A 14,997-nucleotide genomic window follows, 5' to 3' on the forward strand; every position below is an offset into this window, starting at 1 on the left:
TGGGTGTTGTTTTTTTGTTTGTTTTAATTCTTCAAGGACCAGGGCTTTCAATAAACTCAAATGTTCTAAGTGAGCTGGATATCTGAATATTGTTTTCTCAAGTGGTTTGCTATGAAGACATTTTGCTGGTCAATTCTGGGCTCCCTAACAAAACTGAGCAATTTACACATGTTGAGCATGTGTTTGGCTGGGTGGGAAAGAGCAGCATTCAGTGAAGTGTGCAGAGAATCATTTTTCCTATGTTTTCTCAACAAAAATTGTAGCAAACAGTGCCTAATCCTTTTCTAACTTGTGTTTTTATTTCAGCCAAGACAACATCCATTTATACTGCCTCCTATGCATGTCCAGTGTGGAGATCACTACACTGAAACACATAATTCACAAGGTACTTAGAGCATATATGTTATCTCAAGTGGACCTTAATTTTACATGTATGCAGAGAAGTTCCTATTCCCTATATCTAGATTTCTAGTGCTGCCATGATCATATTGGAGCTGCTGCTGAAGGACAGCTAGCAGTTCTGAAGCTACTACTGCAGTAAGTCTTGTGTTTAAAGTCAAATTTCACTTCTAAAATATTTTTTGCATGATTATACGGACCTTAAACTTGGCATTCCAGTTCAGCATGCTGAAAAAATAATTTCTAAAGGAAGTCTGATGACAGAACTCAAAGGCAATGCCAGCTGGGGGTGGGGAGAGAAATGGAGTGAAGGAAAATGAGGCAGCAAAGCATTTTTTGTTGCAGGAGTAATCAGTGTGCCGTGGTCACGAAACTCAGTATGTGTGAGCCTGCAGTAATATACTTACAGACTGAAGTAGAGTTAAACACTTTTACCCCTGTGTTTGACAAATAAATCCTCTAAGAGGTTGCACCAGGTTATTTTGATCAGGCTGGGAACAGAGCCCTATCTCTAAACACCTTGAATTTCACACCCTTAACCACACCCATGCCACCTTTTGGAATACATGCAGCCAGGTCTGTTCAGCTATGTTCTCTGCAGTTCCTGAGAACTAGAGTTGAAGTGCTGTCACTGGTAGAGGAGCTCTTAGTCATACTTGATAGAAGCCTGGAGTTACAGCTGTCTGACTAGTTTTAAGCAACAATTTGGTTCACAATCACCTGCAACTTTGAGTAACAGAGAGCAGTGCATCAAAAAGAAAAAAAAAAAGTAAACATTTTGAGGATTAGCATAGGTTAGCAGCACTGAATTCTTAAGGTGAAAGCAGCATCAGTGAATCCTCCCAGGATTCTAAGAGAGATAATGTTCTTTTATCCATCCCTGCCAGGCAAAAACATCTCCTTTCTTTCCCTTCTCATGTCCCCTCCAAGGATCTGAGCTGCAGTATTTTGCTAACTGTTGGGAGTGTTTATGGAAGTCATTTTTTTTTTGTTCTATTTCAGTGACTCAAGGATGCTCCCAAGACCAAATGTTCCCTGCAGCTGCACACTAAGCTGTCTCTCTAATTGTTGGTGCAGACTGCATTTAAGCTTTGATAACAAGTCCTTGTATGTTTAACTTTGAGTGTCTTTATCTCTGCTCTACACAGACAGCATTTTCCATGGAAATGAAGAAACTTTCTACTGTAGGTCTCAGACCAGCTTGGACAGGTGTCCAGTGGACTTCAGCTACTTGAATGGTAATGGCCCCAATGGGAGTGTATGCAGTGCGCACAGCATGAATTCCCTCAATCGCTCACAGAACTTCATCCAGGCATCTCCAATGTCCTCAAATCTGAGTATCCCTGGAAGTGACATCATGAGAGCGGACTATATCCCCAGCCACAGACATAGTGCAATCATAGTCCCGTCTTACCGACCAACTCCAGATTATGAAACTGTCATGAGGCAAATGAAAAGAGGGGTGATACAGATGGACAGCCAAAGTCAGTCTTTGAGGAATCTCAATATTGGAAACACACATGCTTATAACCAACCAGAAGACCTAGTTTACAGTCAGCCTGAGATTCGAGAGAGGCATCCTTATACAGTTACTTACGGGCCTCAGGGCGGTGGCTATAACAAGCCTGTTACCCCCTCTGACCAAATGAACCCTAATAACACTGCGCAAAATAAGACAGCAGCCAGTGCCATATCACACACAGTTAGCACACCAGAACTGGCTAACATGCAGCTCCAGAGCAGCCAGAATTACAGCACTGCTCATATGTTAAAGAACTATCTCTTCAGACCCCCGCCTCCATACCCACGCCCACGCCCTGCCACCAGTACACCCGACCTCGCAAGCCACCGGCACAAGTATGTCAGCGGGAGCAGTCCTGACTTGGTCACACGCAAAGTCCAGCTCTCAGTGAAGACGTTCCAAGAGGACAGCTCGCCGGTCGTCCGGCAGTCGCTTCAGGAGGTCAGCGAGCCCCTCCTTGCCGTGAAGCACCACGCGGCTGTGAACAAGCGCCACAGCTTGGAAGTCATCAGCAATATGGTACGTGGCATAGAGGCCATGGCATTAAAAACTCTAAACGCCCCTCTACCTCGCAGGAACACCTTGCGGGAGCAGGTGCAGCCAGAAGAGTCAGTTCAGATGGGGCATGAAGTTCAACAAGTTCCTCATTATCATCACAAAAAGACGTTCTCTGATGCCACAATGCTGATACACAGTAGTGAAAGTGAAGAGGAAGAAGAAACCACAAAATCTGTGTCACAGATAAGAGCCCTCCATGAGAACATTAAGTACAGTGCTCAGTTGCAAGCTGCCTTGGCTAGAATACCAAATAAACCTCCTCCAGAATATCCTGGGCCTCGTAAGAGTGTCAGCAACGGAGCCCTGAGGCAGGACCACATTAGCGCTTCTGTGGCTGTAGCCAGGGCCAAGGCCATGAGGCCAGGTCCTTCCAAGGCCATCAGTGTGTCTCGGACAGATCAAGTGGCAATAAATGGGTCCTCACTCGGACCCTCTATCTCAGAGCCTGACCTCACGAGCGTGAAGGAGAGGGTCAAGAAAGAACCTGTCAAGGAAAGACCTGTGTCTGAAATGTTTTCTATTGAGGACAGCATTATAGAGAGAGAAATCATGATGAGGGTAAGTGCCTTCTTCCTTTGTTGCAGGGACTTCTTGAGAACTGGTAGTCATACAGGTCTGTTTACATGCCAAAAAAATTGTTGGGCCATGTCAGTAAACTATGGGGACACGTAGGTGGGAAAACACTGCTTTGCTTAAAGCTGACCCAGTGGGACAGCTACAGTTACATGGATCTGGACTTTTATTCTTTTACTGTACATGTAACAAATAGTTATTTTAAACTATGGATGAATTTAGAATAAAAACTGTGCATTTAAAGACGTCAGTGCCACTGTAGTCAATGGGAGAGATGAGGGGTGCTTGCATTTCAGTGACTTGTACTTTATGCTCTGGGAGTATAACTGCAGTCACAGAATGCAAAGGTCTTTGTTGTGGAATTTGGCTCTTAAGCAGTTCCTGAAACAAATTAAAGAAGCATCCAAATGGGCCACAGCAGGAAAGAGTTTGGAATATACTAGAAACTGCTTAAATGTACATTCTACTGTATATTCAGAGACATTTAGAAAAATTATGTACGATGCTTCTCATTCATTAGTGATTGTTACACTAATGTAACAGTTAGCAATTAAATAAATTAAATTAAATAAATTAAATAAACTTGGACCACTACATTGTATCATGGGAACTGAGTTTACTCCATGCAGAATCTTAACCTTTAAAAATAATAATAAAAAAAATACATCATGGATACTGTTTGAGTCACCATAACTGAGTGCATCAGAAGATCTCATTTGAAGTATTAACATTAACAGGATAGTTTTTTCCACCTCTGTAATACATTTGGATGTTGGAATAGATTAAAATTATTGCTTTTTAAAAGATGTCCCAGGTATCTTGGCTACAGTAGAGCTACTTTTAAAATAACAGGGTGATGCGTTTTGTGTCCTACATTCAGAGTAGTATCTGCAGAAAAATGCTCAAGATTGTATTTGTATGTCTTCTGATGGCACGTAAACTGCATTATAAGCTGGGATTGCTCCTTTGAAATTAAAATTCTGTGCTCGTGTAGGAGCAGGCCTTTGAGGAATAACAGGAAGAATAGAGGTTGTATTTGAATTTACGATGCTAATGGTGATCATCTGCATTCCTTGGCCAGAAAGTTGCAGATTTTGGAGATTAAAAACACATTCCAGCATTTTACTGGCATTATAAATAATCACACAGAGATGAAAACGTGCCTTTTCTTGCCAAAAGAATCTAGAAAAGCAGAAGATGGCAGGCCTGGAGGCCCAGAAGAGGCCCTTGATGTTGGCAGCACTGAACGGACTTTCAGTTGCTAGGGTTCCAGTGCCGGAGGACAGCCAGGATGAAGTAGCCAAGGTGCCAATGGATGAGAGGGTAAGATGCAGGCTCACAAAATGTTGTTCATTTCCTTTGTTCCCAGCAGTACAAAGTTTCTAAAATATTAACATTTGATTTAACATATGAAACAATTTCTCGTAACCATTTTCAGAGTCATTAGCGTCAAAGGTCTGCAATTAACACCTGTGCATCTTCTGATGCTAAGTGTTTTAAATCTATTCAGCGCTCACAGAAGTCATGAAAGCTGGGGCTGTTCACCATTTCACCTGGCCAGTCAACCTCACGCTAGATTAAGCTGTAAATCTAATCTTTTGCACATTTTTTTCTTGATGAGGGAGTACGTAAAAGTATCATCCGTAGTTACAGTCTTTCATGTTCTGATACAACTAACAAGGCCAGATAATGTCTCTAAGTGAATTAAAGGAAGAAAAAGTTGTCTGTCTCCTTATGTTTGCACATATGGATATGTGCACGTATCTGGAATTTCAGAAATTAAAAACAGTTTCTGCTGTTAAGATTTGAAAGACATTTGTTAGGAATCCTTCTGTCTTTCTGAGCAGAATTTTCCAACGTTATCTTGTCTGGTATGCATATGACAGAACTCATGCTTGCATGCATGTGGGGTTTTGTTCAACCACAACAACTGCATCCATGCAAGTTGCAGGGTATTTTGAAACTGTGGATTACTTCGTGTCTTTTGGTGTGATCTTCATAAAAAATATATTTGTAAAAATATTTAAAATTTATCTATTGTGAAGAAATCATATAAAAATTCATACTGAATCAGTATTGTGTTTAAGGTGTTTTTCCTTTGTATGGTATCCATCTTAAAAATACAGAGGTGCAATAAAAAATGTAAAATTTACTTGTTTCATTCAGTAGAAATAGAGAAAGTCATGTTTCCTCAGATAATTGTGACTGAAAAGAGAGAAGAGTGAGAGCATATTATGGTTCTATGCTGAAATTCAAAGAACCGATGGATGGGGCTAGTGGCATACGCTCTGCCAACAAGAGTTAATTGATTGGTGTTACTTTCTGTTAAATCCAAGTGCAAAATCTTGAAGAGGAAGTTGGAGGAGGGGATGGTGTTTACAGAATATGAGCAGATTCCAAAGAAAAAGGCAGATGGGATCTTCACCACAGCTGCCCTGCCTGAAAACACTGAGCGCAACCGCATCAGGGAGGTTGTTCCTTATGAGGAGAACCGAGTGGAGCTGGTGCCGACCAAAGAAAATAACACAGGCTACATCAATGCTTCGCATATAAAGGTAAAAGCTTTCTTGGACTTTGGATTGCAAATGAAGGTATGTTAGAACTTCGTTTGCATTTCTGGATTGCACAGTGCTATTTTCTATAATTCGGGAACTTATAAAAGGTAACTTAGTGTGTCAGGGTGCGTCACTGTACTCTTGCATTAACGTAGGCAACTCTAAAGTCCCATGTCAATTAACATGCATGAGTTGACTTATTTGCTAGAGACCTGGATTTAATTTTAAAGAAGAATTCTTACTTTTTTTACGTGCGTCTCTGCCAACTTGTTCCCTGATGGCTAATGTAGAAAGAGATGCTACATTTCTTAAACCTCATGAACATGAGTTAGGTCTGCCCTAATACTTAAAACAGTTTTCATGACTCTGGAATACCTCTGGAGACGTTCCAGACCCACCTGGACACCTACCTGTGCAACCTGGTCTAGAGAGCTGCTCTGGCAATGGGGTTGGACTCGATTATCTCTAGAGGTCCCTTCCAACCCCTACAATTCTGTGATTCTGTAATTTATTAAAGTTCGCTGTGGTAAAGAAAGAGCCTTGTTAATGAGGTCTCTGCATTTCTGCTTGGGCATTGCATTAGAGTGTTTCAAAATAAGTTTTTGTCAAGATACTCAGATTTCTTCTAGTTAATTGAATGTAGAAATAACTTGAGATGTGACATGACTGTGTTACTCTATGAACATGGCCAATTTTAACAGTTTTAACTATCTTGCAGTGGCTGCAGATGCTTGCTTTTCTTTAAGTTTCCAAAAAACAATTCACAAAGTTCTTTGCTGGTTTTTGTTCTATCCTGAGAGAAGTAACTCTTTCAGCTGACAGATATTCTTGTCAGAAAGGGCTGTCTGCTTCTTATCATTGTCAGAATTCAAATTAAAAAGAAATTACTAAAAATAATAAATAAAACATCCTGTTAAATTTACACTTTACTTTTAAAATCTAAAGAGAATAGCTGGCCTCTTTGATTGTAGGTTACAGTGCTAAATCCTGTTGAATTAAAAACAGTTTCTGAACAAGGATCCTGGCTGGCTATCACTCCTCTACCATAGCCTGGTAGGTAGCAGATACTGAGTTTTTGCATAATCAGGGATTGGTACAATGATGGATTTCATAGCCCATAATGTTTCATCTACTTTGTGAGAGGATAAAAAACCCGAGATTCCTAACATAAATTACTCCCACAAGCCTGTGCTAGCCAGAAAAGAATTTTTCTTGGCCAGTTCTGAGTCCACATTTCACCTTGAGTGTCAGTGTTGGACATGTACTCATTTCGCATTCACAGAGCACCCAGGAACGCACACAAATACTTCAGCACATGACAGCAGTCCTTGCCAGTGTTTTTCTCTTGCACTCCAAGTGGCGCTTACTGAAGCCAAGCAGATGTTCTTTTGCTAAGAAGGTGAAATTGCATCTGCAAAATTTACCTCAGTGTCACAGTGTGTGTGTTTGCCACCCAGTGTTCAATTTTTAATGTCCTGCAGTCAGGGCATTAGAACGCAGTAAACATTCCAGGCATCACATTCCCTTCAGACTATTTATGGGTCTTTCATATCGCGTGCCAGGAGGCTGGATATTTGGACCAGAAGTCAGTAGACAGAGAGAACTCCTATATCATCCTGATAAGATCCATGCCTGGAGGATTCCAGCTCACATCACACGACCTGCGAGCCATACAGTTTTTCAGTATTTCTCTGCTTATTTATCATTGACCTTTGCAGTTAAGACACCAAGACCATCACCTACACCTGAGAAGCATATCAGAATTACATTTATGGATTAAATTCTTAAGATGACATCATCTGATTGTTTGGGTCAGGCCAGCAGTAATTGGAAAAGCTCAGTGATACCATACCACTTGTGACTGTTAACCAATATGGCAGTGCAGGATGCACACTGATGCTGCAGTGATTTTATTTACGTCTACCACAAGAGCTTGAGGAGCTTAATTGCACTGGACTTGTAGTGTTTAACCCCGAGTCCCAGAGGAGAATGACACATTGTATGAAATAAGAAAATGAACTAAGTGTACGGGATTGAAAACTGCTTTCAGTGCAATCAGAGATTAGTTACCACACAAACGCTATGCTAGCTATAGGTGCAAACACCCAAACAACTCAGCTTCAAGAACAGCCATGTGAATAACAATTCTGATTCTCTTTCTGAAATGGTATTCAAATATCTGTACCTTAAATATAGTATGTGCTTCAACCTGTCAGAGTTGTTGATCTCTCCCTGTAGCACTGTCCACCAGCACCTTGATATTTATGGATGTGTCAACGCTTCTGTTATAAATCTTCTTCTCGGGATTTATAACTTCGTTGTGAGATGTGGCTCTGGACTGACGTACAATTAGAAGTTCTTAGTCTGCAAAGGAAGAATGTTTTAGCTTTTCAGAATAATTAGTTCATCTGCTTTGAGTTCTTCGTTGGTTTGGTTTTTTTACTGCTTTTTTGTACTACTTTTTTAATTTTTTTTTTTTTACTTTTGATATCTAGTAGCTGTAAGAGTGGTTTGGTTCTTTTTACCTTTGGTTAAAAAAAAATAGTTTGTTTTCCTGATGTGTTTATAGCAAATGATCAGTTATAATTATATATATATATATATACACACACACACACATTATATACATATAGATTCACGCAAAAGTGATTTATGTGCATCAAAAATAATTTAATTGCATGTAGTCATGCATATAAATATTCCTAGAAGATGCGATTTTAATCCAGTTATGGATGGGGAAATAGACTTGCAGATAGATTTACTATATACGTAGGTGGTAGTTTCTAAACTGAAAGAACTTGAGATAAGTGAGGAATAAAAACATGAACTGAAGGCTGTCTTTATCTCACCTCTAGCTGGGCCTGTCTGACTGTTGTGTTCTGTGCATGGATGTAACTGCAGCGTTTTTTTGCCATCTTCAACAGTGATCAGTGTAGTAAGAGTCTGTTTAAGAAGCTATTCTTCGCTTGAGTGGAAAGATTTGAGGAGACCCTGAATAGTGGAGGCCTTTAGCTTTCCTAGTGCAAAATGTTATTTCCATTCAGGCTTTCTATCCTACTAAAAGTTCATTTCTAGCAGAATGTATTATCTTTCAAATGTATACAGACAATTTCTGGTGCTCAGTTTTTTTCATCAAGGGTTTGTCACTAAGCCCAGGGAATCCAGTCAGCTGCTTATTTGTACTTAAGCCATCTCTGAAACAGGACCTCAAAAGACTTTCATCTGAATAATCCAGATGCAATGGCAAGAAGAATGGATGACATTCTGCTGAAAGCTTTATGTTTATGAGCATCAAGAAAGGACTTGGAAACACAAAAGATTGTGTTTTGTCAGATTTGTTCTTATCAAAAGGGATGGTTCACATTCAGAATTTTGAAAAACAGTGGAAGAAGAAAGAGGCAAAGGTTTCATTGTGGTCTCTTTTGTTTAAAGGGCAGTTCTGCAGCAGACACTGCTGAGAACTTGTGCACTGACTGTTTTTTGGTTTGTTTCGTTTTTCTTCCCCCCAGGTTACTGTAGGTGGAGAGGAGTGGCACTACATTGCTACCCAAGGGCCTCTGCCACACACGTGCCATGACTTCTGGCAGATGGTATGGGAACAGGGGGTGAATGTTATAGCCATGGTCACAGCTGAAGAGGTATGTAAAAATCACAGAACTTGGATCTTTCTGATGTGAGTTTATCTCTCCCGTTATCGTGACTTCCCACTCCATTAACCTGTTTTTCTGTCAACAGTCCTTCTTCCTCTTATTCTCTTTGAACATATGCCTGGGCTGCTATAGTACTGTATTTTGTAACTTTCTAATATTCATTTTGGCAAGTGCTGAAGTGAAGCAAGCAGAACACTCATTTCTCCCTGCTTCACTCCAGTTTGGCCAAACAAAACAAAGATGTTTCCATTGGAATGTGAGAGTGCTAAACTGCTCCTTGTTAAAATGACACAGGCTTCCACCCTGTCCAAGGCCAGTTCTGCATACCATCACTCTTATCAGCTGAAGAGACTAGAAGCTGTTGTTTCTGTATAAGTGTCCATGTAAAAGAATAATAAAAAATCTTTTTATTCTCATGCCAAGCAAAACAGTTATTTCTATTGTAATCCAAGAACTATGTGCTATGTTATAAAAACTGGCATACTTTGCTAACTAACACTGCATTCAGCTTTGTGCCTGATTGCTTTTAACAAACACAGGGAGTGCCATACCACATCAAGTCACTGTCCAGTTCCCAAGGCTGATGAAAACAGATACTTAGAAGTTGCTGTAGAGAATCTCTTTCTATTAAAAGGAAAGACTTGCCTAGGATAAAATTTCCTGAGATATAGAAAATAACTGGCTCTTGTTCCAAGGCAAGTTTGTTCTTCAAACATTTCTAATGTGTCTGCTCTACCTATGTAAACATTTTCTCATTCCTGTTTTTTACATTCAGATATATTACATGACTGAGAATTTTAATGGATGCTTTCTTCATGGGATGCTCCCTGCTATTCTGGTAGTTCAGAATATGAAAACTTAGCTTATCTGCAGAGTTCTATTCTCTCCATTTGTGGCAACTAACTACTATTTTTTTTCTTTTTTTGTCTGTGATTAAGGAGGGAGGAAGAAGTAAGAGTCATCGTTATTGGCCTAAACTAGGCTCTAAGCACAGCTCAGCCACTTATGGGAAGTTCAAGGTGACAACCAAGTTCCGCACAGACTCCGGCTGCTATGCAACCACTGGTCTGAAGGTCAAGCATCTTCTCTCTGGAGATGAGAAGACAGTGTGGCATCTGCAGTATACTGATTGGCCTGACCATGGATGTCCAGATGAAGTTCAAGGTTTTTTATGTAAGAATTCTTGAACTTGCATGATAAAAGACATCAAACAAAAGGCTGCTCATGCTGGATTCAATTCACTGCCCCTGGACAGAGCTGTAATCGACTTTAAATGTTTACTACTGTGGTATAGATGCCTCAACTAGGTTAGACTTGTCTGTGATTTGGTGAAAGAAGTAGAATTCGAGAGGTAGGACCTACGGTGATGGTTTCGTTCTGAAAAGATGTGACCTAACAGGAGGAAAAATCAGAGGTGACAGTAGTGCTAAAGACTGATAATTTCAAATAAAAGGACATCCCAGCTGGCTCATCTGTCAGCATAAGTTACTGCCACTTCCCAGCTGTAATGAGGTATGAGACATTAGGCTAAACAGAAATGTGATTAGAAAAGTCTGGGTGAGAGAGGCTCAGATGTTAGTGAAATACAGCACAATTCCTCTAGGTCTGTAGGAGGCCCTGATTGCTGTCAGTCAGTATTTGGTAGTCGAGAGGTATTGGACTTGCTTCAGAAGAGCAGAAAGCTCTGTTACAAATGCTTGAATGTCTGAACTCACTGCCACTCTTCTAACCACTTGTACTCACACAGTGCAAAGAGTCTTCACAATTAAATACAGTCCCAGTTCACGCATTTCTGAGAATGCAGATGCTGTGTTCATCTGTAATGAGTTTTTCTACTTTTTAACAAGTAATAAACACAATTATATTAAGTAATAAGAATGTAACTGAAACACTTACCGGGTACTACAATGGAATGTGATGCAGAGATTTTTAAGTTATCACTCAAGAAGTGTATGTACAGTATACAAGCTCTGCAGCCTCAGCAACACAGCCCTGTTGAAGCTAAGCCCTCTGTCATCAAGGCTCATGAGTTCTACTTTGGTCTTGACACAGCTACAGTGCTTTAGTGATCCTTTCTCCTTTGCATGGTGTAGGGTTGGTGTAAATAACACCTTATTTTCTCAGTTCTGTCACCAGGGCAAAATCATAGAAAGGACATTCTGGCTTTGACAAACGAGAGGGTTTTGGCTTTAAGGCATACATATTGAGTTTGCTCTCACTGCCCAATTCCTGGTTTGTTTTGTGCTGTGCTCCTCCTGCCAGCCCCTGTAACTTTAGTTGGGCATGGCAGTAATTGGAAACGGATTGTCCCCATTTCCTCTGTCCCATTGTTTGCCACCCCATACAGTCCCATTTCATGGTGTGCTTTAAAATGCAGCTTTTCTGATTCTAGTAAGCCTCCAGCTGCAGCCTGCCTGCCTGTGTTGAAAGGACAGCTTGGGCTGCAAAGCTGTGACGCCAAGAGTTGGGGCAGGAAAGCTGGCTCAAAACTCAGTGCCTGACTCCCTGCTATGACTGATGGGAAGTTAAGTGTCTAAGAGCTTGAGTTATAGTTTATCGAGAACTTATCCAGCCAAGTGAGCTTCCAGTATGTAAGATTGCATAGCTTGACAGTAGAATGCTTTGAACAACACTAGGACAGCTGCACCAACTGCTCCTGATTCGTGCAATTTCTAAAAATGACTGGGGGAAAAATAGACAACTCCTAGAAGAGCTCATAACTGCTGAGAAACAATCCCTGAGCAGAGAGATGGGTAAGACAGCCTCGCTACAGAAGGGAGGGTGGTGGAAAGGGCAGATGGTTGCTCGTGTCCTGTCTGATACTTCGACAAGGAATAGTTTCAAGGGTTTTGATCCCAGCCTGTTAATAGCAGAAATTGCTGTAAGTAATATCTGGAATCATCTGCTTAGGGGACCTGGAGATTTGCAGAGGGGAAAATGGAATTTAATTTTTAAAAGACACAGTTTAATTTAAAGGACTCGGTTCCTGAGTAATAACTGACACCCAGCTGGTACTTGCTCAATTCAGGATTGTTCAGTACACTCTGGCCAAATAATTAGTGTGTTGTAAAAACTATAAATTCTTTTTGATAAAGAACGACTCTTCTTTAATTTCAACTTTTACATTAGACTTAGAGATGTTTGAAACTTCGTGTTTTATTCTGCAGCTTACTTGGAGGAGATACAATCAGTGCGTCGCCACACCAACAGCGTGCTGGACAGCAGCAACAACTGCAACCCTCCTATCGTGGTTCACTGCAGTGCAGGGGTAGGAAGGACTGGAGTGGTTATCCTAACAGAGCTGATGATTGGGTGCTTGGAGCATAATGAAGTAAGTAAGCTTCTACGTCAGGGCAAACCCTGAGCTTGTTCCTTGGCTTAATCAGCTACGTTTCTGAGGTTAAAACTAAAAGGCAGTGAAATGCTTCCATTCTATTCTCTTTGTGAAACAAGGGCATTGAACATAATAGGAAGAGATTTCCCAGAGCAGAAACTACTTATTGTAGATTGCTGTTGGATTGATCCTATACATTTTTTTGCATTTTGACGCATTCAAAATTAAGGCTTTTTTCTGTCTTTTAAGAATTTAGTGTAATTCGTACCTGTATTTAAATAACAGTTTAGAGACAGCATGTTCACAAGGACACACTGACAGAGTCTAAATAATAACATCAGTTTCCATGCTCTAAGTAACGTTTGCTGCTCTCTTAAACTCACCCTTCAGACTCTTCCATCTCTTGTATTTCTCTGATCTTATCTGGAATTAAACCTGGCTGTGTCATAAGAAAAGCTGTATGTATGTTTGGAAATAGATGTTTTGTAATATTAGCTGCTATTCTTAAACAAGTAATGTTGTCTGGAGCAATGGTATGAGCCCCAGGGAAATAACCATGTGTAGGTACTTGCTTTTCACCTGTACTATGTTGATGGAGACATGTCCAGAAAAAACATCACATCTAGAATAACAACATGCCACATGGTTTCAACATACGGAAAACAGCTTTAAATGGAGGATTTCTATTGCCAAAGGAACTGCTCAAAGACAAAACTTCTCGTAGACAGCAAGAGTGACACGTTGGCTCATACTAGCTGCCCCTCCCAGTAATGTACTTGAAATGCTCACCTGCTTTGTGTGCCCATATAGTTACAGGTTGGAACCTTTCTGTGTGTGGTACTATGAGGGAAGTGCAGTTTCCTGGATCGTTAAAAAAATCTGAGTCTTACAGGAGGCAAGTTGGTACTTCATCACTAGTTTTGAGAAGTTGCACTTTCCTCTTCACTATTTTTAGAAAGCGATTCAAGAAGTTGTTCTGTTCTTCTCTATCTGCTTTCCCCGTCCAGGAGTTCATTGTTCTATAGTTACAAGATCACCTAGGGATCATGGGCTTATTTGGTCATGAGTGGCTGAAAAGCAAGTGAAGGTAAAGGAGGCACCTCAACTTCTAAGTATGTGGATGAGCCTTGATATTCAAAAGAATACTCAACTTCAGTAGAAGCGTGAAGAAGTGCTCAGTAATCAGGGATTTTTCTGATGTCTCTTAAAGCATTTGTCTTGATTAATAGTGGAAATCATAATTAATATTAAAGACAACTTCCTTAAGGCTTTTGTTGACCTAGATTGTAGTAAGTTAATATTTCTTGTTTATTAAAACCTAATTAAAAGATTAAAAACTCAATATTTCTTTATTAGTTAAGCAGTGTACTTTTAGCTTGTGACAGATACTGCATTCTGCACAAAGAAAGTTCTTTTTCATGGAGGAATTGTACTGGTTTATATTGAAGTAGGATTAATTGTTCGTTTTGGTTTTTTGTTTTTTTTTTGAAATAAAATAGGTTATTACTTAAAAATCTTAGACTAAAGAATTGATAGATTTCTTCAGAAGTGTCATAGTAAGTAGATGTATTGGTGTTAACACGGAAAAGAAAAAAGGGGTTGAAAATTCCAGTACAGACCATCTTGGGAAGTCTGCAGTGATGCTGGAAATTTTGCTTGATTTTGAGTTTTTATGTTTTGGAGAACCCACATTGAATCAGTTGCTATACAACTTCACTCACTGCAGCTTGAAGGCGCTTGCTGTTTGAGTCTAAAGCTGTGTATCCCATTGCAGGGATATATTTTCAGAAGGCTGCCATACAGCAAGGAATGTACTAAGTCACACGTCCTTGCTGCTGTAGTCACTGGAAGATGAACTCATGATCATAGGTTCTGTGCATCTTCATAGGGAAGATTTTTAGTTTGGGAATCAGAAATAGAGTAACTTGGTTTTGGGTTGTTTGTTGTTGTTTGTTTTTTTTAATTTTTGCAAATGACACCTTAGCAAAGCATTGCTTGACTCTTGTTGTAGGTGTACTGAAGGTTCTGCTTACCTGGAGTAAAAAGATAAGTTGATGACAGAGAGTGAAGTCGAATAGGTAGGATGGGCTTTTCTTTCCTGAGATAAATGGAAGCATTGTGTGTTACACGGAGATGCACAGGGTCACTGAGGCTATGTACAAATGCGTGAACTGTCATGCACCAAGCCACTAAGACAGCAGCGTGGCTGTGCAGGTTGAAGCTGGCCCACGTTCTGTTGTAGTGATTCAGGGGCAATTGAGTTCTGCGTGACTTAGCTCAGCAGGGACCAAACGGCTTTTGTAAGCACCCAGTTCCACAGGAAGGCTTTCTCCAAGTTAGCCAAGTTAACTGAAAAGAGCTTATGTTTTCCTGTGTACCCACTAAAGATGATATGAATTACTCATC

General features: G+C 40.3%; 1 protein-coding gene across 2 annotated transcripts in view; it reads left to right on the forward strand.

Moving 5' to 3' along the window:
* PTPN14 (protein tyrosine phosphatase non-receptor type 14) overlaps positions 1 to 14,997 on the forward strand; it is a 100,966-nt gene that overhangs the window by 80,033 nt on the left and 5,936 nt on the right. For both annotated transcript variants that reach the window (XM_065745979.1, XM_065746062.1), the window contains exons 12-18: positions 307 to 385; positions 1,548 to 3,037; positions 4,232 to 4,375; positions 5,389 to 5,607; positions 9,117 to 9,245; positions 10,196 to 10,430; positions 12,425 to 12,588. In XM_065745979.1, the coding sequence (XP_065602051.1) occupies positions 307 to 385; positions 1,548 to 3,037; positions 4,232 to 4,375; positions 5,389 to 5,607; positions 9,117 to 9,245; positions 10,196 to 10,430; positions 12,425 to 12,588 (2,460 nt within the window). The remainder of the gene's footprint in view (positions 1 to 306; positions 386 to 1,547; positions 3,038 to 4,231; positions 4,376 to 5,388; positions 5,608 to 9,116; positions 9,246 to 10,195; positions 10,431 to 12,424; positions 12,589 to 14,997) is intronic.

The sequence above is a fragment of the Cyrtonyx montezumae genome, unplaced genomic scaffold, assembly GCF_038088225.1.
Source record: "Cyrtonyx montezumae isolate F1298 unplaced genomic scaffold, pur_monq_1.0 scaffold_0, whole genome shotgun sequence".
Taxonomy (NCBI): Eukaryota; Metazoa; Chordata; class Aves; order Galliformes; family Odontophoridae; genus Cyrtonyx; species Cyrtonyx montezumae.